The sequence below is a fragment of the Cuculus canorus genome, chromosome 3, assembly GCF_017976375.1.
Source record: "Cuculus canorus isolate bCucCan1 chromosome 3, bCucCan1.pri, whole genome shotgun sequence".
Taxonomy (NCBI): Eukaryota; Metazoa; Chordata; class Aves; order Cuculiformes; family Cuculidae; genus Cuculus; species Cuculus canorus.
Window position 1 is genome coordinate 81,911,912 of NC_071403.1, and position 26,945 is coordinate 81,938,856.

The 26,945-nt window shown below is 40.7% G+C and overlaps 1 protein-coding gene across 3 annotated transcripts in view; it reads left to right on the forward strand.

Moving 5' to 3' along the window:
* Positions 1–26,945, forward strand: part of SNAP25 (synaptosome associated protein 25) — a 64,683-nt gene that overhangs the window by 14,570 nt on the left and 23,168 nt on the right. For all 3 annotated transcript variants that reach the window (XM_054062914.1, XM_054062913.1, XM_009556490.2), the window contains 2 exons: positions 20,556–20,690; positions 21,341–21,382. In XM_054062914.1, the coding sequence (XP_053918889.1) occupies positions 20,619–20,690; positions 21,341–21,382 (114 nt within the window). In that variant the 5' untranslated portion in view covers positions 20,556–20,618. Of the gene's footprint in view, positions 1–20,555; positions 20,691–21,340; positions 21,383–26,945 lie in introns of those variants that run through there.

The following is a 26,945-nucleotide window of genomic DNA, read 5'->3' on the forward strand; positions in this document are numbered from 1 at the left end:
CAACACCAAAGACAACAGTACTTCCCTCCAGAAGTAACATAACTTATTGAATTTATTCTAGCAGCTGGTTAACAAGCGTGGGTACAGAATGTGTGGTATGGTAGTCAGATTCCTAGACAGTGCAAATGGACCTTTGATTTGCTAGTGGAAAGGAAATGAATATTTTTTTTTTTCAAACTTTGAAAAGTACAAAAGTAATTTTTAATAATTAATACTTGCACTTTTTAAACTTTCTATAACGCTTCCATGTATGTAAGAAATAAAGAGTTTTAATCTTCATAGTAAGCTTTTTTATCATGATTTTATTAGTTTATAAAATCAGCATATTGCACATTTCCAATGAAATGGCAAACTTTTTTCAGTTTCTTTGCTTACTTTTGTCTATCTATGTGTCTGGCACGAGTCTAGTTTAACTCCTGCCAAAGAGTCTATACTGATGAATGACATTTGTACTGTTTAGTCCAAAATCCCCTAAAGCATTTAGACTGATTATAGACTTCAGAGCCAAGAAATACTGATATACAATCAGAATTGGAGAGAGAAGGGGACAAAGTTTTGTTGCTTGTGATTTGGAGATGTTAAAAAAGCTTTTCTAGCCTCATAACTCTGGCGGCAGAAATGTAGTCAAAGTGGGAAATGTTTATATCTCATTTTTGGATGAGATGAAGCAGATGAAGACTGATTGGTTTCCCATGGCTGAGCCATTTCTGGAGATGATGCATCAAATGTCTGGGATAATATGGAAGGTGTGGTTGGCAGCCTCTAATAGGTTCCTGTCTCTTCTGGAAATTGCATTAAATATAAAAAAGCTCTTGAAAACAGGTCTTGAAACTTATGTTCTCTGGAATATCACATGCTGTTCTGTTTTGGAAATAAGTATCTTTTTTAAAAAAATAAACCAAACAACAAAACCGAAACAGCTGGATAAATCATATGTTAATACTAGTGTCCTACTGAATTCTATATTTTACTAGTATCACAGCATACACTTCTAACTGATCCCTTTCGGTGGGTTCTGGGTACTTGCTCAAAATCTTAGGCTCTCCTGGTACAAAAGTGCCCACCACAACAGCTGGAAGCACTTAACACAGTTCTTTCTGTGGCTTTCCAGGCATTTCATGCCTCTTCTTCCTGTGCGCCTTGGACTGACTTCATGATCCTATCTACAAAATCTCCTGGACTTCACGTTGTGGCAGCTGAGCTCTGGTAGACCCTCACTAGGATGGGAGGCTAGAGACAATGATGTATTTTCTGTGCCTAGTAGCTTGTTGCCAGTTCACTGAGGCTATCATGTAGGACTTAGTAGGATTGTTTTATTCTGGGCCATCTCCAGGTTTTCTGGAAGTATGAAGATTTCCTCAAGACCTCTCCGGAGACAGCCATTTCCTTCCAGCCAGAGAAAAGCAGGCAGGAGATGCCCTTAGCTCTTCCACCAACCTGCTGAGCCGTGACTCTTGCTAAATCACACCTGAACCGAACTGAGATGGTTTCAGAAGTGACTTAATGACCTATGGCCAGCACTGGCTTTCCCTTGCCAGCTCAGCCCAAGTAAAAGCAGTACAACTCACTTCCAATTTTCTTAAAAGAAAACAGGTTCACAGGCAATGCTGTTCTTTGGTGGACCCATCCAGGGCCACAAAGGATTGGAGGCTATGTATCAGTCAGGGAAGATTGCCAAAGGTACTTTCTGGCTAGCTTTTAAATTGATCATGCTTAGAGATTGTCCTTATTCTGTGAGTAGTTAACTACTGAGGGTCAGAGGACAGGCACCCACTTTTGTTCCTGAGTCTTTGTGAGCTCATGCCATGAACTTTTGGGGATTTGCTCATAGATCTTTAGTGGGTGGCTGATACCACTCCTTAGTGGTTATGGTCTTTATATCTGGAAGAGCTAAGGCAGTAAATCTGGTCAGTAGAGGTCAGACCTCTACTCCAAGACAGGGGGGGAAGGGAAGAATATATTTGATGACTCACTGTTTTTCCTCTTAAATGGGTATAAGTGACACAGCATTGGTTTTGGATTTTGTGCTGTATTTGGTAACTTTTGGGGCAGGGACCCTCAAAGGTCCTGTTAATAATGTCATGTGCTGACTCAGGAGGCAGACTGCTTTGACAAGCCACCTTCATCTCTCACAATTACTATGGTAATTACTATTACCATCCGCTAACCAAGAGCAAGTGTTATTCAGCAGTGGAACGAAGGAGCCTTCATGGCACATGCCTTACCTAGTCAAGCTTCTTGATTCAATGACAATAATTTGCTCCTGACCTAATGCTCCCAGTGCCTATGGTCAATGTTTTTATTAATTCTAGGAATGATCTTTCATATGAATTTTGTTGTTGCAGTGAGACCCAATGAGATGATGATATGAAGCTTCTATTCTGTTATCCACATCTGTGCCATAAAACACAACGTTTGCTGCGCCTTGTGTATTATTTGTAACTTGTGTTAGAGCTTAGCTTAAGGTCTGTTGAAATGTCCTGGAAATACAATAGCCTCATTAAACTTCGGGGTAAATTTTTAATTCTTGTTCCTGTTTTAAGTAAGAGAAGGTCTGGAGCAGCAAGGCTTGCCAAAGAGCTAGGATTCCTGTCATGAGAACTTTCACTAACCTGCCTCAGACACACAAAATAACTAGAATAAATTTCCTAGTGGATGACCACTCCTGACATTAATCACCTTCTAACTGAGGACTGATGAGCTGGTCTGTTGTTTTCCATCTCAGGGAATTTTATATAGTCTTCAGAAGAAGGTGGCACAGGTTATTACGGAGACAGGTGACTGCACTGAGTGGACTCATAGGAAGTGCCATGTTTGAGTAGCAGTAAACATTCTTTTACCGAAGGGGAATATTACTTGAGAGTGATAAACAGGAGAAATCTCTACTTTCAAAGAATGATTATTAAATATGAACGAATATTGATTTTTTTCATTATGAATAAATATCTAAGTTAGACAAGGTAATCAATATGAACTACTGTGACATTGATCTTACGAGCTAAAATTTGCTACCATTGAGTTCATAAGGAAGACCTCGTTGCTTCAGTAGAAATAAGATGAACTCCTCTGAGAAAGTTTGTGCAGGAGCTTCTTTCTCTCCTTAGCCTGACAGGGAGAAGTATCTTTATACTGTTTCATTAAAAAAAGAATAACGTGTTCCAGTCTCTTAGGTCAAGTCCTCAGAAGAATCTGATTTCAAACTGTTCCCTCAATGAACGCAGCAATAGTTTAGTTTGCCCAGGCCAAGGCATTTCACTGCTTTCCAGCAGTGAAGAGAAAGAGCTGAGCAGAACCCTTCCTTACAAGGTGACCTTTTTTTTTCTGAAGTACATAATAAATTTAAAATTAATTTTCCACATTTGCTCCTTTCACCACAGCTACAGTTATTTCCATATGCCAGGAAACATATGCTTCACAAACTACTGAGAGCTGTCTACTGGACATGGACAACAGTTCATGTTCATGCAGGCCCTATCTAAAGTTTCAGACAGGAATTACTCTCAATGTCTAATGAAACAATAAAAAAATTAGTCTTTTTTTGTGACTCTGTTATCCTTCATTCTTTAACCTGGATTCAAGGCAGCCTTATGGTTTGGAATGGGGAATGTAGGAAAAATGGGAGAAAATAAATGAAAAATGGGAGAAAATAAATGATGGCTCTGTCTGCCTGAGGGGAAAGGGGCTGCCCCAGGCACATACACCTGGAGCTTTCCCTGCCCAGCAAGGCTGTCTGGTTTCTGCAGGGCTCCAGTGCTGGATCCTGCAGCAGACTGCACATGCTGCTGCAGCTGACAGCAAATTCCCAAGGCAGAGGGCTTCACTGCATCAAATATTAAATGGATACTACACTATGTCTTCTCTACTTTACTTCTGGCTCGAATTTAGCACTCAGGATATCTCCTTCTCAGCTTCTTCACTGCAACCTTGGAAGCAGCACTTGCAGCAGAGTCAGTCACTGCAGAGACTGCAGTGCCCTCTGGTTTGCAGGAACCAGAGGATGTTGCTGAGGATAAGGAGGTGACTCCTCGGGAAAGAAGGATTTGTGGGTCTGGATGTGAATAGTGAAAGAGGGGGAAAGGTATTCCACTGCTGATGTGGCTGTTATGGAGCAGAAAAATCCAATGAGGACAAGCAGGTGCTGCAGAAAACATGAAGGCTCATGATGGGTTTGCAGTATATCCCTCTGAGGAGGAGGGCGCTCATTTTTCTCTGGCAGCCACCCAGTTCCAGGAGTGCAATAAACTCCCCAAATGGATTATTTTTCTTTAAAAATAGAGCATGCCCCTCTCACAAGCTCTTTAAATAAATCTCTTGCCCCTATTCTCTTCAGCTCAAGGTCACCTGGAATTGCAGCTCTTTCACTAGCGCGTTTGTATTTCTCCACAGAAGGAAGACCAGGGAGCCTGGGGACTGTGATCACAAATGTGCTTGCTGTCTTTACCCACTGCACATTGTATCTGGGCTAAGCCTGGGTCACTCTGACAGCAGTTTCCCTGTCAGTCACTGGGCTCCATCCTTACAGGGGCTGAAACACAGTTACATAGCTCTCTTAAGCCATTAACTGATTTAAGTGACATAAATATTTCTTTTTTTCCTCAACAATGGCTTTCTTTTTTGATTTGCTTGAAGAAGGGGCTTTTACTCTACCAGATGGGTCCAGGCTACATATCCTCCAGATGTATTCTTTAGACGTATTTTCAGAGCTTAAGAGGGTAAGTTTGTTTAAAGCTGTGGTCTTCAATTTACCCTTAGGTTAAGTGTGAAGGCAGCAGCTGCACTACAAAATGTCTTATGCTGTGTGGATTATCTGCTGTATTTGTCATTTGGGTTTCATTTCCCTCTTTTTATTTACTTATTGAGAAGCAAATATCGGCAGTGAAAGCAGTTCAGTCTGAAATATCTGAACTGAGTAACATTGCTTACAGAAAACAAGTTCCATATCAGACACAGAATTGTTCCCCCATTATTCTTAATTCAAGAACGAAGACTTGCTGGTTCTTCACCCAGGAATTTTGATTACATAAAATACAAAAGAAAACAATGATTGCTTTAGATTTAAATTGGATTACATTCCGGTGAAGTTCATGCCCTATCCTGCTGTCTTTAAGTATGGAAGTAGTATCTACAAATGTATTGTGAAGCATGCCAATAGTTTTAATTGGAACTTATTTTACTGATTAATTACTTCATCAGCAAACATTGTTCTTGTCCTCAAAACATTCCCATTTCTAAAAATCCTCAAATGTACATTTGCAGAAGGGACAGAAGCAAAGGAAGAGCTCTCCAAAATTAAAACCAAATTGAAAATAAGGGGGGGTTTTGGCTGATGTTGGAAGACCAGAGCATATATCCTAAAACCTGAAAAGATGGCTACTGGTGGGTTTCAGAGGAAAGACGCATTTACCGTTTCTTGAATGGCTCAAGCAAAACCCTCAGGTGCACCATCTGCTTGAGACACCTAGCGTCTAACACTGGATGCATGGCCACTTAGAAGTGAAAAGCACCTTATGGGGCAGAGTTTCTTTATTTTACAATGCTTGATGTCATGGTCTTCACAGCATACTAACTCTTTGCTCCCTGTTTGGGAACATGGCTGGAAGCCACCTACCCTGCTGAATGTGCCTTTTGGGAGGATGTCTGCTGCCGTATCTCTTATTCAGGTATTTCCTTTGTGTCATATACTGTGCTGGGTCAGATGTGTTCAACCTTACACCCCCAGTTTAGTCTTATCACGGGCTTTGCTCTGTGGTCCTTGTCATACTGCAGCATTGTAAGGAACGGTGCTGCTTGCTCATGGGTTCCTGGGGTTGAGTTTGGGTGAGTCATCTCTGTGATGCTCTGGAAGCAGAACTGCTGGTAGTCTCCTGTCCTTGTGACAAGCTGTGCTCTCATTTTGGGGTCTGGAAAAGGAGACTGTCTCGGCTGAAACCCAGAATTTCTCTGGATTTATGCTCAGGTGAACAAATGAGATGTGCCTAAATAAAGGAGAGTCTTATGAAGGTACAGTTGGAAGGCAAATACTATTTTTTCTGATATCAAACAAGTACCATTTTAATGTTTAAGAAGAATCAGATTGGCTGTCACTATTTGTCCGCTGCAGGGAATATTTTATTCCTACATTTTGGCATGGCTTTTTAAAAGCCTCTGGTCTTAAAGGCCGAAAGTCATATCATAAAGCTCCTAGTGATGGCAGAAAAAAGGTTTAAGAATTTAAATGAAAAAAGAATTAGAGCTTTCACTGCCAGCTAGTGAGGCAAAATCCCTCTACCCACAGCTGTGTAGCAGGTACTCTGCTCCCCAGCTTGAAATCTGGAGCTGTAGGATATTGACAGTGAGACTGTGGGAATATCTAAGTACAGTTCTGGGGAAATCCTCTTGTTGCTGAATTCTGTGACTTCTTCATTACCAGACTGTGATTGCTCTCAAATGTCAGCTATTAATATTTTTTGCTGAGTTTATTCTAGCCATTGCCTTTTGTAGTACGTGAATTCCTCTTGTTCCAGCTCACTGCTGTGGTTTATCCTCCAGCAGCTGAGCAAGCAGATTAGTTTTTTTTCAACACATGCTGTAGCCAAAGAAACCTCTTGGCCACACTGTGTGTAGACCTTTGCATGTGATTCTCATTCTACATAGCTCTAGGTGTGCTTCTGTGCCTTAGTTGAATATAAGACGGTCTGGTTTTCTGCTTTTGTTTTGGGTTTTTTGAGTCCTGTGTTGTCCAATAAAAATACTCCTGTGCTACAACAGTGAATGTACCCTTTTGCTGTAAGCAGCTGTTTTATTTGCGTACCTCAGAGGTCTGTGCATTGAAAATAAAGGGTTTTAACAGCAATCCCTGTATAAATCTGTGTTGCACATAGTTAGCACATCAGTTTCCCTGTAGCTAGGCTGCTGAGGCCAAGGATCAGCCAATTGTATTTTATTTGATTTACGTGATCAAATTTAATCCTGTGGTTTAGTGTTTGCAGAGCTCTGTAAATCTTATGTAACCCCACAGGACCCACTCAGCTCAAGTTTTTCCCAAGCCTTTCCCCTACATATTGCATCATGGCCTATTTCAATATATTCGTCTCCCTTAATGAGAACAAGAACTTCAGCAGGGAATAAGGGGAGCTTTTGCAAAATGTTTCAAGTTCTGATCTTTCAGGGCCATCGTCTGAGGGTTGATGAGACTCAACCAATAACAATACAAGCTCAAAACCCGTGGAAGAGGCAGTGTTCCCCCAGGGAACGGGAACACTTTCTGCTCCCAAACACAGATCGAATGGAAAAGGTTAGATACCAAGCCAGACTATCTTATGTGCCCTTGCAGGCCTTAATTTCTTTGCAAACATGCAAACTGAATAAAAAGAACTAGCTAAATAAAAATCCCCATGCAGAAAGAAAGAATTTGATCCTCTGTTAAAACAGTTTGAGCGGAAAGGATTTTGCAGCCTCTCTGTTAATCTGCTGACCACATGGTTGAAAGCAATGCCCTTGAGGCACTATCTAGCCTGTTGTTGAATTGATTGGTCAACAAAAAAAGAAAGAGAAAAAAAAAGAATAGAAGTTGTGCTCTTGCATTAGTGTAGCTAAATCCAGGCCTGCAAGTCTGGGTAATCTTCACTGGAAGAGTGAGCTGGATTTTTTTCTCATTGGTTTGTGAAGGCTGAAATGGACTTCAGAGGGCAGATAGGTTTCCAAATCAGCCTCATGAGCCTGTAATAAATTATGAGGTGTTCTCATACCCTGTATTAGAGAAAGCCAGTGTGCATGTGTGCCCTTGGCCTCTTCCAATTTATATTACTGATTCCTGGGAAAAGAGTAGCAGCCAGGAATTAGTTGTAGGTGTGAATCAGAAAGCAGCAGTGGCCTTTGAAAATGAGTGAATAAGTTTTGTGTATCTGTGGGGTGCTATTATGCATTCCTGTAGCTAATATAATTTGTTACTTAGCCTAGAAATGTGACATGCTTTCAATATTTGACTTGCACAACTGTAAGTGCATTCTAAGTGTATGTTTTAAACAGCCAATGCCAATTTATTGTTTTTAATATAAGTATCTACTGCCAATGAACAGTGGATAGGACACTATGATCTTCCCATTTAAACTCCCAGTCATGCTCAGTGAAGGGAGCAGCCTGATCTTCTGTTTTCTGAACAGCATCTGCTAAACTGTAGGCTTTCGAGGGTGGGTCCGGACTGGTCAGGGGTCCAGTTTCACTTCAGGGACATGAGCTGTTTACTGGTAACAAAATTTTTCATCCTTGTGATTCTATAAAAGATCTTTGAGATAATAAAATTTAGTTCTGTAAAAGGTTTATTGGTATGAAATTGTGTTTCCAGGCCTTTTTTGCCATACAACCTGCATTTTAAAAAAGATGCTTTGCTGTGCCCTTATATTGTGCCAGTTGAATTTTAGGTGGTCACATGTCAGTCTGTGTATCACCTACATATAAACAGAGAATGGGGATAGTTAAAAAACTAAATAAGGTCTTTTCTTTTTGTAATATGGCTGTATCTTTATTTTTTTTTTTCCCTTGTTGAAGGGAAGCAAGTCCTTCAATGCTCATGGACTTTCTTAAGCTTTAAATTATACTTCCACAGTTTATGTTTCCAGTGTAGGCTACTGTGAAAAGTATAGGAGAGCGGAGTGGGCAATAGGGCTGGGCTATCCTGGATGTGGCAGAAAGTGAGCCTTGAGTGAAGAGTATGGCTGTTGGTCTGCAAAATGTAAGACATCCTTGAAGGTACCTCAGAGCACTCTTGGAAAGCTCAACCTTATTTTTTTTCCCCCTTGTCTGTTATTAAAGCTCCGTTGTCCTAGGGAAAATCCATTGCAGTAGTGGAGTGGTGCAGATGGTCTGCTGAACAACTTTGAGACACATTTTGTACACTAGTGCCTTGAGGTGGTGTGGCTTTGACTCAGGCCTGTAATCTCTTGTGCCTTTTCTATTTTAGTTAGGGTGTTACATTTCCATGACAGTGCCTGCACCACAAATGGCTCCATACACAACAGAAAAATCTCAAGTTAGCAAGCTCCCTTCCTTCTTGCTACTTGCTTCAAATGTTGAATGATATAGCGAATAGAAGAATGGACAGACAGAGAGGTTGATATATGGATAGTGAAATTGTTTCTTTAAAGATAAGACTCTTTAATTTGAAAAAGAAAAGAACTTGAATAACAGTGATAATCAAGACTCTCAAAGACAATGAGATTTGTTCTTTAATGTCTTTTTTTTCTGTCCCTCAAACTGAAAGGGCTGAAAAAAATCACCCTTCTTCAGTTAAAAAAACCCTTCTACAAATAACACCATCAGCCCAGTTTCATAATGCTTATATTTTGTCAGCTGCTGATTTTATTCTGGTGACTTAGTTAAAGAAGATTTCTGCTAAAAATATATCAGTCCATTGGTTGAAACATGGCCACACTTTTACCATCAGGCACAAATGAAAGGAAATATATAAATATTATAAACATCATTATTTGCTTTGTTTACTGCATATACATGTCAATAGGCAAAAGCTGTCTATTTACATTCCTAATACCCTTATGATCACGATGTATAGAATTTTACTTTCCTGTTAATATGTTTATATGTAGCAATAACAATGTTATTTGCCTTTCATTCATTTCTCTAAAACTTAAGATCACAGCTGTGAAAGCCAGCATCTACATTACCAACTCTTCTTAGAAGAAGTTGTCCTATGGCATTGCACTTCTGCCTCAGTGCCCACACAAATGCACCACAAGCCAGTGAAACCTACCCACAAAACCTACAGTGAAGCTGTAACCCTTTGGCCCAAGAGCCAAGTGCGTACATGCTCCACAGGCAAAGCAATACTGTACTTACTAGGTGTCAGCAGTGCTGTGAGGGTAAAAAAGCATAAAACTAAGACTGAATGCTGAGCAGGAGTGAAGCAGAGGGGCTTGTGCAGCACTCAATTCAACAAATACATAGTAATCAAGTCCTGTTCAGCATGGGAAATGTAAGTCCCTGCTGGGGTAATACAGCTTAGGAGCAGCAGTAGGTGTGAGTCCTGAACTGCAAAGCAACCTTGCAAATACAGACCATGAAGAAAGAATTGAAATGGTGCCTGCCTGAGTCTGCTGTCAGCCTGTAACAAATATTGTTAGGATAAAGCCTTATTCCTGTCTATCATTTTGATATCAAAGCTATGAAAACATTGATGTTGATGGTGTTAACATCACTGCCAATCTTTTAAATGAAAACACTGAGTAAATGTTCTTTCACCATGAAATCTTCTTCCATATTTTCCCAACTACCAAAATCATCAGCCATTCCATACTAAGCTTGTAAAAGTGCTAGTTACACTCAAAGTTTGTCTCATCCTGTCCTAAAAGCATAAGGATTAGTAAAGAAGGGATTGCACCAATTTTTAACATACAAATGAAGAATTTCAAAGCTGTTTTAATGACTGAGCTATTCATTGTTCCATTCAATTAATTAATTAAAAATCACTTTCAAACTAAATAAAGTTACCATAAATTTTTCCTCTAACTTGCAGGCCAAAGCAAATGTGCTCTGTTTTCTTCCTGGAGTACTCATGGGTTTCCTTTCTATCATCCATTTAGTTAAAAAAAATCTTTCTCCAGTTTGTGGGTTTCCTTTCATCATTTAGCCTAAAAAAGTCTTCAGTTGTTTATCTGCTTTCTTGGATCATTATAACAAAGTTGAGGATGATTTCTACTGGCTTGCGTTTTCTGCTGTTGATTTGATTTGCACGTAATATAAATGTGTGTAACTCTTCTGATACCGTGGCATTTTGTGCTGAATCTGCAAAGGCAGAGAAGACTTGGAAAGGGTTGTGGGAATGTGAAGTGAGGCCTTTTGAATAACTGGTCATATTTAACGCACTCTTGCAGAAGCTCATGTCATTTTCTCTGTTGCCACAAGGTCAGCCTTTCTTGATTTTTGAAGTTTCAAAGGGAGGCCCTCCACCCACAAACACAAGCCAACAGCAGCTGGTTGGTTGCCACCATGCTGATGTCTGAGACATCCCCATTGACATGACTGAGAACAAAAGAATGAGCAGACAGGGCTGACTTAGTACAATTTTCTCATGCCGCATTACCTCTTACGTAGCTGCAGCATTCCTGACTCAGAGACGTTAGCTGCAGCACCAGAGGTTAGCTAGTAGGCACAGACACAGCTTGTCTTCTGTATTACTGAGACTTCATAAGGTTGAATCAGATTGATCCAGTCTCTGTGTGAGAAATGTGCTCACTGCCCACTGATTTCCCAGGCTATGACCAACCCCTTTCATGGAAGTAAGTGTCTCATACCATCTGGAAAACCTCAGCGTTTTGCAGTCACAGTCCTTTAGCAACTCGTAAACAGCGGAGAAAAGGAATGATAATCATAGAATCCCAAAATTGGAAAAGACCTTTTTGATCATCAAGTCCAACCGATATGATTTAGTAGTGTCCACTGCTAAATAATGCTATGGTGCAGACAGATACTAAATACCTTTGGTGCTACGAGCCAAGAGGGGATGCAGGTCCCACTTGTCTTCCCAGGAGATCTATGCCTGCATTTGTCCCACATGGTTTTGCCCAGGTTTGATTTCTGCCCTCATCCCAAAAGGCCATTTTGGTTTGGCGTGCTCAGCAGAGGTGACAATGAACTTAAAACAGGAGATGTGGAAGAGGCTTGGATGTGTATACAGAGGCAGGAGATTGGACCAGGAGCTCTGTACATTCTTGAGAAGACTGTGCAGAGGGACAACTTCTTTCTACAAACCTAGGGACAGTTAATGCAACAGGCCTCGTGCAGACTGGTGGGAACAACCTTTATACTCCCCAGGAAAATCTGCCATGCAGTTTTCTTATCCCTTGCTGTCTCCTGAATCGAATCCCTCAATACACGTCTTGCAATAAAGCAACTTTATAGTTACAGTTAGTTATAGTTATAGTTATTCCATCTATCTATCTATCCATCTATTCATCTAAGAGAAAATGAAGAGGGTGAGTGGAGCCCTAGGAAAATCTGGCACAAAAGCATTTAGGAAGCTATGCACTCCTGTTTTATGTTTGCACACAGACCCATACACACACACTCTGCTGTCCACCCTTGATACACTGTTGGCCTCTATCAGCACATAGCTGGCTGGAAGCCTCACCTCCCAGGCTGACCTCACTAATGGCAGTGGTGGAAATTCCTCCAACTTGAAATGGGGCGTGACTTTCACCCTTAGCTTCTAAAGCTGGCCATTAATCAGATTGCATGGCTTAGGAACAGGGTAAAGAGACCTAGGTCGGAATGTAATCAGAGAGAAGAGAGGCTGTGCTGCAGTGATGTTGAGTGAATATTTTAAGGAAGACCTGAATGGTTTCAGGATGTGAGTCTCACTTAAAATCATGTCACAGTCAGAAATCTCATCCTCCAGCTAAGTAGAGGCCTTTTGTTTCTCTCCCAGATTCTGGCCACATAATGTAAATAGCTTCACCACGAGTCAAGACATTTTCTTTAATCCTCTCTACTAATACCTGGATTTCTTGTCCCGAGCCACGAAAATCCATCTATGCAAATGGCAAGTGAGGTTGTACGATATTTTGGAGCAGGTATCTCCTGGAGGAATACCTGGAGGGAGCCCTTTTAGCAAGCCTATATCCTAATTTAAAGTACTCTGTGAAATGCCAGCCACCCTATCCCAGAAAAGACTAATTCTAACTGGAACCAGCATAACCAACAGCTGCTAGGATAAGGGTAGCAAATAGTCCATCCAACAAGAAAGGGCTAACAGAGTTTGATCTTTCATGTGATAAGAAATGCTGAGAAAGGTTATGACTGCTCTATGACTTCTGTCTACATACCTCAGAGAGAGAGATGGAGAGAGCATGGAAGGAGGGAACTATTTAAGCCATAGGACAAGACCAGCACAGGAACAAGCTGATATTTTCTGGCTGTGAATTAATTTATGCTAGAAGTCAAATGTTTTTCAGCAACTGGAGAATTGAGTGTCTGGACTCAAAACGAGTAGGAACACAATAAACTTACAGAATCATAGGACACAGCTTCCTAAATTGTAAATGAAGCTATATAAGGCAGCTACCTGTGAGAGCAAAGAATTAAACCTACAGCATCCTGATAGCCCAGGTCTCTATTCAGTGTCCTTTGTGCTCCTGGCAGGTCTCTCCAGACAAGGTGCCTGCTCCTCATATGAGGGTTCCTTTCTTCACACTCCACCACTCTGGCTCTACCAGGTGGAAAAATCAAACATTTTTGCCTGCAATGTTTCTCTATTGCTGTTGGAAAGGGAATAAAAAAAAATAAACCAACAAGGAAAAATGTGTGGGTACAGAGCTGTAGAAATGACTGCAAAGAGATAACACACTGAAAGGTTTATTTTCTAAAGTGATTTTGTTAGCAGTAAAATGGATAGAAAGTCAAGTTGTGATTACTCTGAAGTGAAATTGTTATAAAATGGCTGCTCTGTGCCTTTTGGGTTTTTTTCAGTGCAGGAGCCTGATAAAGTGACATGCACATTTTGGAGCCTCATAAACCAGCAATGTTGTCTGACAACTGACAGGACACAATGACTTGCTTTGTATTGGGATGGGGTGGCTCCAGGCATTTCTTTTATGACTACCTGTTATTCTCTGGGATCTCAACGGCAACTTTTTCCACCTGACGTTGCCTCGGGCTGCGGTGCCTGGGGGTGAGTATGGGATGTATTGCTCATAACCTCACTATTTGCAGGAACTGGAGGCATGGAGTGGTTATGTCAACACAACTTGTCTGCTGCACTGTGACCATGTATCTGCACAATCATGCTCATTTACCCATTCATGATCAGGTGTTTGCCTATGGTAGAGGTGCCCACATTTACAAGAAGTAGTAATTCCCCTGGTAGCAGATTTATGTTGTGTAATTGTATTCACACTAAGGAATATTAGTGAGGTTTTTTTGTATTATAGCAACACAAGTCTGTAGGAAAACTGCTTTCCAATTATTTTTTTCAATGGATTCAGTGAATAGTCAGGAGTCATAATTTTGTCTGATTATACTTCAGCATCTTCATTTTGTCTTTGGACTGGAGAATTCTCATTCCAGCTAGGCATGGGTTCTGACACAGGGATGCAGTGTGAGAATACAACATCATGCTCACTAGCATTTATCCAAACTCCTGCATTATCCTGCACTACATACATCTCCAAACCAAGTGACAGTCCATGCCCTGAAACACCTGCAATTTAAGCAGGGTAAAAAAAAAGGACAAGGTAGGAGGGAAAAGAAGAATTTTATCTGCATTTTGTAGATAGAAGACAGATTCAGATGTTAAACATGGACAAACAATCCCATCAGAGGGTGTCCAACACATCTGCACAACGGGGACAGATACAGACAGCAGCAGGCAACCAAATACTGGCAGCACCTCACATAGCTCTAGAGACCTATCCTCAGGCAATGCAAGCAAGCCCTGAGAGTAAAATAAATTGTGTAAGACGATGCAGGAAGACAGAGACAAACTAGGAATTGCTTCCTTCTTCTGAATTCAGATTTGCAAGATCTCAGTGCCTGTGCTTTCCATTGTCACTCCCTGACAAACCCTCACCAGTAGGCATTATTCTTTATAGACTATTAAACAAACAAAAAAAAAAAAGAGTGAAATCGGTTATCACTGTACTCTGTCTGCCTGGGCTGTGCAGCTGGACACAAAGGCTTGCAAGCAGCACACTGTAGGACTGTAATGAAGGGAGATGAGACGTCTGTGCCACAAGTTAACGTCAACATAGCCTCTGGAAACACAGAGGCAGCTTTTTGCCCTAATCAGTAACACAAACATAACAAAAGCATTTCTTTGGAAATGAGAAATTTGACAAACATTTTGTGAATATATTACATCCAGGCAATGGGCTGTGCTGCAAAATTGATGTAAAAAGCCAGCATCCCTCAAGATTTTATTTCAGAGCTATTTAAAATTTAAATCTACATAACAAGTTTGAGTAATTTTTCATTGTTACTTTTTATGCCGTAACATTAAATCTTTAAATATGATTTTTCATTACAAAATTAGCTGATTTGTTCTCCAAATGCTTTCAGATCAATTAAAATACAATAAGAGCAAAAGTAGGAAATGCTTCTGCTATAGACAGTATTAATTGTGGTGAGCTATTGGTGAATGAAGATGACAGAAGTCAAAATCCAGAAGAGTTAGGACTTGTGAGGGCCATTGCTGAGACCCCACGATCTTTAAAGCTATGCTCCCAACTCCTTTAAATAATTTCTCACTGGCTGTTGGTTGTCACACCAACTGTGAGCAGAACACACACCCTTCCTGGCTTTCTATTGGGATCTGCCTTTGAGCCCTACATCCTCAACACAGTTTCAAGGGGAACCTGTTGGTGTCAGCAACACACATAGGTACATGTATCTAAGCATACTTTTACAGCAGGTTCTCACTTTTGATACAATTTCATTCCCTGCAAGTGCTGGTAGGCAGTTTCTGGTCTAGACTGAGCTTTGGGGTTAATGCCAGTGCGTTTCTTATAACCCAGCAACATAATGCCCATCTAGGAAAGGCTGGTGAAGGTGGTGAAAGGCATGGCCAATGAGCCAGGCAGCTGAGCTCTAGATAGCTCCCTGCTGGACAGTGATAGCTGTTGGGGAGATGTAGCAGAGAAGAGGATGTATATCTTGAGGGGATGATTCTATACAGCTATAGAACTGTACCTGGCCCCATCGTGACTGAATATGACTAGTGCAGCAGCTGGGAATCCAACTCAACGGCTGCAACACAACACTGGGGAGCAAGGATGACCCTTTTCATCTCTAGTTGAATTTAATCTTCCCCTTTGACAGTGTCTGTTTCTCCTTCTACCAATGACCAGGTTAAAACCGAGAATAGCTGCAAACCAATGTCCAGCTTTAAATGGCTAGATATCCATCCTGAGATGCTTGATCCAAATGTCTCTTAGGGTTTTCTGTGGCTCTACTAATGCCACACCACTGCAGTAACGCTCTTTCAATCCTACAAGAAAGTAGCATAAAGTGTGGTATTGACCGACTGACTTTTTTAGTAGAATACGCCAATGCAGTCATCCTCTGGCTACAAATATCCACAGGAAGAATAGATGTGTCCTTTAATATCAGACAGAGTGCTTAAAAAAGAACACTTTATTGCAGTGTTGCCTTCACCACAGTAAATACCAGCATTTTTATTTTCCTGTATTTATTGCGCTGAAGTGTTTATATCACTGTGCAGCAAATGTTTGCTTTCAAAGGTCACTCATTGTATCTCTCTTCCTCTGGGGATACACGTACGTTCCTCTTAGGCTTCAGTATTACTCCATGAGGATATGTAATGTTCTTGCTATGAGATTCTTTATTGCCTTTGACCACTACTAAAATAGCAGATGCAGAATTCAAAGTATAATAGGCCATGCCTTTCCATTAGCCAGTCTATCTTTCTATTTTTCTTTAACCTTTAGTCTGCTGATGTGCTATTGTATGAGCACCAGTATAACATATAAGACTGGCTCACAAAGAATTTTATGTAAATCACCCAAGTCCCCAAAGTGACTTGCATTCTCTAGAAGACACATTGGTAGGTAATGTTCATAATATTTTGTAGCAATGTTTGGACTTCTGTATTCTTTTAAGAAAGTACCCTACGTGTTTGATTGTGAACTCAGAGGATTTGCTTTCCTTTTTCTGTGGTGGAGAAAACAAGGTCCTTGTGAAATTTTGAGCTTGCATTTGCATATACAATTATTGCAAGTATAAACGCAAATTGACTAAATGTGTGCAAGTGGCTGTAGCCTCTGTAGCGACTTTTTTTTTAATCAAGGTTTTAGATCTAAAGAGCTTATCATATTACTTCACAGCTTTGACTTTCTGATCTGTTGTCGCAACAGTGACTGTAGGCAAAATAAAATGTGGTTTATGTTGAAAGTATAGAGTACTCTTCGATAAGTTTATTTTGAGTTAAATAAGGGGTTCATAAGGCAACTATAGTCTTTTGATACTTGGTTCAAATCAGAACAGAATGCAAAATATCAGCTATTAGCAAAAATATAAACTCCTCAATGAATTTATTATCCAAAGTCCTCAACAGTATTTTCAACCTATTCCTGTTTTACTAAAATAAGAGTAAGTTTCAGGGGAGCCAAGACAGGTTAATATCTTACGCTTTTGAGAGTCTCTCCAGTAATCAATGAGAGCAAATCTAATATAGTTTACCTTTTCTTGGCTATTCCTGTAATCCTTCAGTTTTAAAGTTTTAATACATTCAGAGGACTATATGTAAGTGTTCCTAAGACACGATAGTGGGAAAACTGTTAATTTGTACTGTAGATAGAATTCTCTTAAAAATATAAATCTGCTCTCTATAGATGTTATTGATAACAGTGTTTGTTTTTGGAAATTCATGATGCTGGAATGGAATTTCAGCCTAAATGGGGCTTTTCAAGGAAAATCCTCTTTAATCTGTCCTTCTCCACATTTTAAACTGCAAAAACTGCAAAAAATTTAAACCCATTCCCATATATCTGCAAAACAAATGTAGTTTATACTACTGTACGCAAATCAGTAACCTGTATTGATTCTTGGGCATGGTTTTCTATTAAATAAAGTCAAATCAGCTCTGCTGTGGGGCACTTTTGTTTGTAACTAAAACTTGATGTAAAATGACTTGTCTGGAAGAATGCATTTTGCTATTTCTCAATCCATTCTAAGTGCTTTACAAATACCGAAAAAACTCAATAAACCTGTCGAGTTTGATCACTTGCTACCAAACATCTCTCTGGTTACAACCTCTGACATTTTTTTTAGCTTGATGCAAAATAGGATGTATCTGTCACTACGATGGCAACTGATGGTTCTAATTAACTAAGAAGGATAATTCTAAAAAAATATCACAAAATTTCACCTTTTTGTCAGTTCTTTGTACCACCAGCATGACTGCTGGCTCATGATCAAAAATTATTAAGTAAAAGATTAAGAGTCAGGCTGGAATCAACGTGAGAACTAAATTTTCTATGTGATTTATATTTCTGCAGTGACTGACAAACAGACTGTATTATATGTTATTGTCAGTAGAAGTGCTTACATCACCTTCACTTTCTTACATGCTTGTAATCATTGAGTTTACATTGGATATGCTTAGAACCTCAAATCCTGTTAGCATCCCATCCTCTCCCTGATGCATTAATTCGCACTTTACAGCAGTAAGATGCTACCAGACAGACATAACACAGAACCAGTTTCCCGCCCCTCACAGCTGGATTATATACCAGTTAGATCAGTCCAAAAGTCACGTCTAAATTGCCCTGATTTTGCTAAAGCTCAGTGCTGCTATCCTGACAGCACAAGTGTAGTGAGGGTTCCAGGCAGAAGAGAGTATTTTAACTAAACATTCTAAAACTAGGTCTATAGACTTAATCCTGGTATTCTGTCACAAAGGCTGTGCCAGAAATATTTAAATGCTGAGTTCTGCTGCTTTCTGGGAGAAAAGACAATTTGTGAAGCAGTGACCAGTGCTAGGGCCAGCCTTTGCCAAGTGGGACAGGAATTCAGAGAGTGGCTCTTTACCAAAATAGCTTCTTTTATTTCAGCTAAGCGTGCTCCATTTGCTGATTAGGAGCAGTGCCTTCCTGGAGGCACATGATGTGCCACAAAAGACAATATGAGTACAGCAGCGGAGTGGGAAAGTTGGGGTGGTCTTGACAGTGTCCTCACACATTTACATGCCATTGAGCAAGAAGCCAACTCCCAGTTCGTCTTTTCCTCCTAATCTTCAGAGTGCACCATTTTTTTTTTTTTTGAAAAGCCTATTTGCTGCTGTCTGTGAGCATCCTTAAAGTGCCTGATATTAGTCTGAATATTAGCCATGAAATTAAGCTCTGTGTTTGCATCAGCTGGGGCTGCAGATGAATTGCTTAAGCCTGGTCCTTTGCACCACTGTGACCATGCAGCTGGCAGAACCAGGTGGGCTACTTCTCCAGCATACATTTGAGCTCCTAAATATTGTGTGACCCATTACAAAATGTCAGTCTCCCTCTGATAAGGATGTGGTGATATGCTCAGTTGAAAGTAAGATGCTGTGCCAGTAGCTGCAGGGCTGACTCTTCGAGATGGATTTCTTCCTGCTGTAGCTTCAAAGAAGAAAAGCAACCATGAGTGAGGGCACAGCTAATGCGAATGCATGAAGGTCACATATTCCCTCTTAGATAAGAAAAATAGCAAATCCATTGTTGAAGCTGCAGAGGAAATACAAGGAGCTGTCTACTATCCTTATGCATTGCTGAGCAAACAAGGTGTGATCCAGGAAATCTCCCTGCCCCTCAGCTATACCTGTTCAGCCCATGCTCCTGTTATCCTGACAGTGAGCTCTGTCAAAGCAAGGAAAAGATTAATCTCCAATAGGTAACAACTTCGATCAGAGTTATTGTTAAAATTTTAGGGCCCAGCTCTGCCCTAACTTATCTTGCTTTGTAAAGGTTGCACATATCACAAAGAGAGGATAGAAAATAGTCCCTGGGATTTTGTTTTCTTAGAGCAGCCTTCCGGAAAGGGGCTACTTTTGTCCTCTTTCTGTATTTGAGCATGATGGCACGTGTTCTATGGCTGTTTATTTTCAATTCCTCACAACTTCCCCACCTCCTCTGCACCTGGGATTAGGTTTTCCTGCAGTGAACAAATCTAACATTCAGTGAGCAGTAATTTGCCATGTGCCATGCTTGAATCAAGCATAGAAATAAGCCAGTGTTGTTGATATAAAGACCTGACAGATGGTAGGAGGACCCGCCTTTCTTAATCAAGTCATGCTTAGTAATCAGAGCTAGCTCAAATTTATGACAAAAAAAGAAACCCTACACAAATGAGGATTAATGGGCTGCATCCTGATCTCTGGTTAGGATGAGCACAGTGGTGTTGTTCTGTATTGGGAGGGATAATCAAGATCAGAATTGGACCCACTTCAGGGAAAAGTTGAAAATATCAGTTAGGTCCTGCCATCACTTCCCCTGAAGGATTCTGCCAGGTAGACAACTTCTCCCAATCTAGCTGTAAAAATCATTTCAGAGTCTGAACCAGAGCATAGTGGACAAAGCATTAGCTGATAAAAATCTGCAAAGTTTCATTGTTTTTAATTTCACTAAAGATGTATTAGCTGAGTGTCTATCCCTCCAAGCAATGCAGCTGAAATATAGGACGTAAGAGGAATAGACTTGGCCTTGACCTCCTTCATATTAAGGCTTTTAATTCTAGAGAAGAATGAATGGGTCTCAAGACTGTTTCTGGTAGTAAAAAACACCTCCTGAGTCTCTGGCTTCAACGTGAATAGTTTAAGAAAAAAAGGAAGGATTTTCCCTGAAGATCATGACGAGGATACATCCTTGTTCTTTGAGATTGATTAATACTACAGGAATAACGCACCACCTTGAACAATCCTGTGTGCTCTGTGCTGTATAGAAATTGCTACCCAGAAGGAAAGAGTTTGGCTGAGGGCATTCGTGTAATAAAAGCACTGTTGTGGGACTGACATTTAAGCACAATTCAGTGAGTCAGGGAGCCTAACCACACTGTTTCTTTCCTTTTTCACTGTCTTCCAGGCTCACAAGCAGCTGAGCATAAATCCTTGATCTGAAGCTTCCACAAAAACACCCACAGCTAAAATGGCGGAAGACGCTGACATGCGCAATGAGTTGGAAGAAATGCAGCGGCGTGCTGACCAGCTTGCTGATGAAGTGAGAACTTCAGCTAAATGGGAAATTTGAGGTTGGGTTTGGTGTGAGAGATGCCCCCAGAAGCAGGAGATGATCCAGAAAAGGATTTTCAGAACTGATTCTGCTTTCCATCAGCTTTACACTGAAAGCAGAATTGGAAATGAAATGAGCCAGGGTAAAATTTAATGTCATGTTTAGTCTAGATTAAGGCATTTATTGATCATGAGTTTGGTTAGGTATTAGAACCTGTGTCAATGTGAATGGCCTCAGAGCAAAAAGCAGAAATTTAATATTTTCTGAGGATTCCTTCAATTTGCTGAACCTATTAAACATTAAGTCACAAATTAAGTCTCTGAAAAGTTTTAGCTGAGAACCACAGACTTTATTTTTAAACCGGAACACCAGCTGTTCCAAGCACTACTGCCGCAACGTGTGAGCAAGGGGAATGCAAGCCTTGGAGACTGCAGCTGCCCCAAGATGCAATGGGAACTGCTGTATTTGCGAGCTGTAACAGAGAGCTGAAGATGAAGAGATCACCAGTACCCTGCTGATGGCCTGATTTTGAGGGAAGGCAAAGAGTGTAGGAAAAGCATACTGCCAGCATGAGCCTGCATATTAGCATTGAAAACTGTATTTTGCCAAATCTAAGTGCTTTTCCCTGTTTTTTTCAGTCCCTTGAGAGCACCCGTCGAATGCTGCAGCTTGTTGAAGAGGTAAGGACTTGTGTTTTATTTCCAATTAATCTGTGAGGAAAAGTGATGTTGAGTCTGACACTGGAAGCGTTTTGTGGGGTTTTTTAAACTCAAATTGCTAGGGCACATCCATGGCTTTTTGTGCCTCTTTGTTCCTCCTTATCTTTACCACCTCACAAGGGTCTTTCAAGACACTGTGCCCTAGTTGCCAAGAGTCACACTGCAGACCAGCTGCTGAGGCACTGTTTTGCCCATACCTGAGTATCCATTGAGACAAGCTACACGAGATAAGCCAAAGAAACAGCCTCTGAAGGTGACCTGGAGTCAAGCACAAGTAGCTAATTTGCTGCAGAGCTCCTAGAGCCTTATGCCAGCACCACTCTGACGTCGCTGCCATGACACTGCAAGTGAGAAAGTTCCTAGGTCTATTTGCCCTGTTGCCTCTAAATACCTTCCTCTCCATAAACACTTGCAGCTATTTATAGAGCATCAGTTACCAAAGCATGTAAGTGCCACTGCTTTATATATTTCTGAAACATTTATTAGGATTTCAAGGCTCATGAGGTGTCCTAGATTGACAGCACTCATGAAGGAAGTTCTCTCTTTTACCACGATGCTGCGGAAGGGAACTCAAGCTCAGTGCTGGAAGGGAACTCAAGCTCAGTGCTACCTGGAGGGGTCACTCACAGAAGGGAAAAAAAAATTCAGTCTGGCTTCATTTCACCCTTTTCATAACAAACGGGTTTAAATGTTGGAAATGCTCAAACTCAGTTAAGTTTAGTGTTCAGCCATCAGGCGGTGGAAAACTTTGCTCATGCCTGACAGGATGTATTATTTTCAGACACCATGTGAACATTGGTGCTGCAGCTGGTGACATTTTTAATCAGGGTCATCAGCACTGACAGTCCCAGTTCTCCTGACAACCAGAGGAGTCTCCAGCAGAGACAATGGGAAGAAAATTACATCAGGTTCCACATTCAGGAACAAGCACAAGCCCTGCTGTAGGCTTCATGGCCTTGAAATCAATCACGACTGTGGAGATCAATGGAGTCCAGTGGAGACAAAATTAAATTTCCATGTACAGATAGACAGACAGATGGGTCATTGAACATAGTTCACATTGTTTTTCCTCCACGAATGCTTCAGATCTGGGCTCCTTGCAACTGAAACATGCTCTTGTCTCACAAGCAATCTGTCCTTTTTTGCTGCTTGATTCCCCGGACATGCCATTTCTGACTATCAATTTATGTCAACTCTATGTGCGTGTAGCTCCTGCTGAAATCAATTCAACGACATGGAAGAGAGTCTCATATGGGTACCTCCACAAACGCAAGGCAGGCAAGCCTGCTGCCCCAAAATGCCCGTGATCTAAACAGACAAGACAGATGATGAGTGGGAAGAAAGAGAGGCGCAGGAAAGGGAAGTGATTTGCTCAGGGCCAAGCCATCAGTAAATATCAGCCCTGTCTCTCCTGAGCCATATTTGTGTAACCTATGCACTGCTAGAGTCTTCCTAACATATTGAACCAGCATATTGTGAATGCCACTGGAATTTCAGTATTAAATCATGGCAAATGGCAAAGTGGGAGGAGGACTAAGACTGCTGAATTTACCAATGAATTTACGTAAAAATCCAGAGCTTCTTGGGAGAGCTTGGCATCTCTCTGGGCCTGGCTTTTATTCAGATGCTACAATATCTTCCTGTCCAAATAGAGAAGTTTCTAAAACTAGCACTGAGTAGGCAAGGGAATTCTTCTACAGTGAGCTGAATATTGTTTTCACTGATGTGACTACAAAGGCCTTTAAAATTCTTCTGCTATATAAACAGTTAGTTGATTACTCTGGCCCCGTTTCCTAGGTACTTTTAAAAGAATCCAGCATTTAGGAAGTGAGAGATCTTATATTGAAAAGACAAATGGTGAGCGTCTTTGAACTTGAACTTGCACTGCTCTGATTTAATAGACCCAAAAAATCCAATTAGAACGCCTTACTTAGAAGAACCTGTCTAGTGAGTAGAGATAGAAAATATTCTTTCTCAGTGAAAGAATGCTTTTTACTCTGTTCTCTTGCTACAGCAAATCAGATTCCTTACTCTGGAAAAGGATGCGTCCATGTTTATGCATTGTTACTAAATACATATGTATGGATTCCTGTCATGGCTGGCTCTGCTCTGTTAGACACTGGGAAAATACAGATTAAACAAACTGGTGTGGTTCCACTCTAGAGACAGAAGAGTACTGTCCACCCAGGGAAGCCCCGTAGCAGTACAAAGCATCCTTTATGCTGAAAGGGGAAACAGATTTGATGTCTCCAAAGGATCATGCCCTTCTTGACCAAGATGACTAGGCTGAGTTTGGCAGCCCTGGCACTGTTCCCAGGGAATGTTGGCAAGGAAAACCAAATCTGTTACCTCTCCTTATTTTTATAACCCAGCTTTGCAAGAAGCTGATTGTTTCAGTTCTAGCACAACAGGGGAAGCAAGAAGAAGTGGTGAGTGGATGTTGCAAGGTAGCCACTACTTTGCCCCAAGAGAATTACATACTGTGATGGCAGATTACAAAAATCAGTTTGCTCTGTGGTGCCCAGTATGTTCATGCAACACAGTTACATTGACCAATGCTTGTTTGAGCTACTCAGAACCTTTTTACGTTTAAGGCAGCATTATAAAATGCAGAATAACATACACAAGGGGAAAAGAGTGAATCTACTACCATCTTCCAAAGGAATCACCATGACCCTTAAAGAAAATCAGCTGTTGAGTGGGAAACAAAGATGTTTTATAGCAATGATAAATGGAAAAAAATATCAACATCAGTATTACAGAAAGCCCAGCAAGAAAGCACTTTGCAAAATGTGCAGAGAGATCTGTTTTGTACATTTAAATCCAAAGAGGACTATCTTCTCTTCCCATATTCTCGGGCTTTAGTCATGTTTACTAGCATATCAAAGCTGAGATAGTAAGCTATAAATGTTTGAAGACCTCATGATGCTGCTCTACACAGACACTGAACACCCAGTATGCTGTTTTACTGACTTCCTTCATTCATGATTGGGAAGTGAATTTCTCTTGACATTTTATCATAGTCAAATGTTACTTAGTCTGAAAAATGAAAGAAATACATTTCTATTAATTTAGAGTTGGTCAAAGCTAATTTGAAAAATCCCTTTGACATGATTAGCTATTGGAACTGTTCTACTTGGGAAAGTGTTTTAATCTGTGTAAATCCACAGAAATACATATCTGGCACAGAGGAATGTGATTCATAATTCTGGTCTCATTTTTTTCTGTGCAGGATTAGACCCTTTTCTCCATGTAAACCATTGAGGTAGCACTGGAGTCAGGGTCATTGCACTAGATGAAATCCAGGCATATGGGATTCAAGTGGGGGTCACAGATTCATATCAGCTCAGTCTCTGAACCACAGGGTGACTTAACAGACTGAGAACTAACATGGCTCTTTAATCCGGCATGGTGTTAACAGGGTGACACTGAACTTGGAGTAGGGGCTGAGAAACCACATTAGTATGGATGACTAAAAAAAATTTTTGACCATATTTTTGTCTTTAGGGTGTTGACCCTTCCCTTTAGTGTCTCTGAGAACTTCTAGCAATGTCAGCCTGTCCTGGTACATAATTGTCTACACTAATCTATTCAAAACAAACTCTATAATCCATATTGATTAAAGAAAAATTATTCATTGAACTGGAAGTTTATGTGTTCTTCACATATCTGAAAGCGTGCATCTGTTTTTCAGAGTAACTCCAGAAATGCAGAGAAAGTGATTTCTAGAATTTGGATTGTCTTTCTGATACCTCATTCCTTTATACTGTTATGAAAATCACCCCTCAGGCTAAACCAAAGTTGGAGGAGCTGCCTTTTGTAGCAGTCATGGATGGGACGTAATACACTGTGTTCCTTAGTAGCGCTACCAAAATGCTGAAGGACATTGACTTTCATAAATTTTGAGGTCTATATTCATGGTGCTGTTTCACCTAATCTGTTTAATATTTAAGTTGAAAATTATGGTCTTCTGCTCTGAGGGGTCACCTTGCGTGAAATGTTGGGCAGATCTTTGTAGAAAAATGGTTGGCAACCTGCACCGAATGGAAATCAAAGTCTGGGAGAACACGCATGTCTACCTGGTCATTCCTGGAGTCAGAGCTCAGTATGTGAGGGCTGTGTGAGATAGATTAGACAGATGTTTTACCAGCTGTGGTGTACCTGCTTTACGGATAAACAGAGGAACTCCAGAGCTGTCAGTTTAATGCCTCAACAAAAGCAATTCATGCTGTGCCATTTTCTTTTAAAGCACAAGTGTGAGAGATGTTTGCTGTACCATGGCAAAATCCAGCAGTCCAAATTCTCCTCTCACGTGCAACAAGAAGACAAGGAGAGTCAGAAATAAATCTGGAGAGAGATGACTGTTACAGAGTTGAGAACTGGGTTAAAATGGCATGTGGTCCATGAAGTCTGTAGGGTCCTATGACCTTGAACTACCCTAAGCATCCTATTTTTTGACAATCCTTATTTTTCCACAAAGTAAACAGAAGCCTTCTCATGCAAGAACTGGAAGGTCTTAAAAAATTCCTCCATTGCACAGGAAGGAAAAAAAGCTCTAATCCTGAGGAAAGTGCACCATTAGCAGACACTGTGTTAGCAAGATGGACCTCGCCTATTCATGGCTTCCCACATAGGATCTCATTGCTGTTGATGACCACTGGATGTGGGTGGGAACTCCTCCTGAGCCCTCAGGGCGAGATAAATCAAAGCATGGTCACTGGTTCCCTGCCATGACCATGGTTCTTCTGGGAGCCTGTTATCAAGGTTTGATGATCAATTGTCATAAAACATATTTTTCTGGGCTGGTGCTTTGCAAACACAGCTTTCATCATCTCCTGCTAAACACTCTCTAAGCAACCAGTTCAAGTGTGTCTGCTGATACCTGCTCCCACTGAGACCAAGAAGAGTTTCTGTAGTACTTTTAGTGCTGAAAACACCGACATTGTCTGCGTCCAGGCCCCAGACACACTTGTGTGGCACATTTCTTCCTCTACTTTCCTTTAAGTGAGAGGTTTTGTAGTTTCCAGAGATGCCTCAGTCTATTGTCACTGAGGGTCAGTTACTGAGTGTTTCTCCCTGCTCAGACATCTGGATGATGAGTACATTTTTCAAATAGTTCTGTCTTACAGACATGTTTGGCTTTGAACTGTCTAAAAGACCAGTCAAAATGGAAATATGGAACTTTTAGGAAAGTCTGGATCTGTTTTAAATACACAAATGCCTTTTTTTTAATTTACTTTGCACAGGTAATTTTTGTGAAAAAGCTGAAATTTAATGTTTAATAGAAACTTGGAACAGGAGGAGATTGTCACTTGATGTGAATCACATCTTGTCTTTCTCAGTGAGCATCTTTTTATTAGCTTCAACATGCTTTGGATTAGAGCTCAGATGCAGACAAGTATATTCAATGCACACCCTTCAATATTTTCACATTAGTGTTAATCCTGTGGCAGGCAGCTGTGAAGAGATACAGTATTGCCTGATAAAATTAAATGACAGGTAAGTAAAAGGAAATTGCACCTCT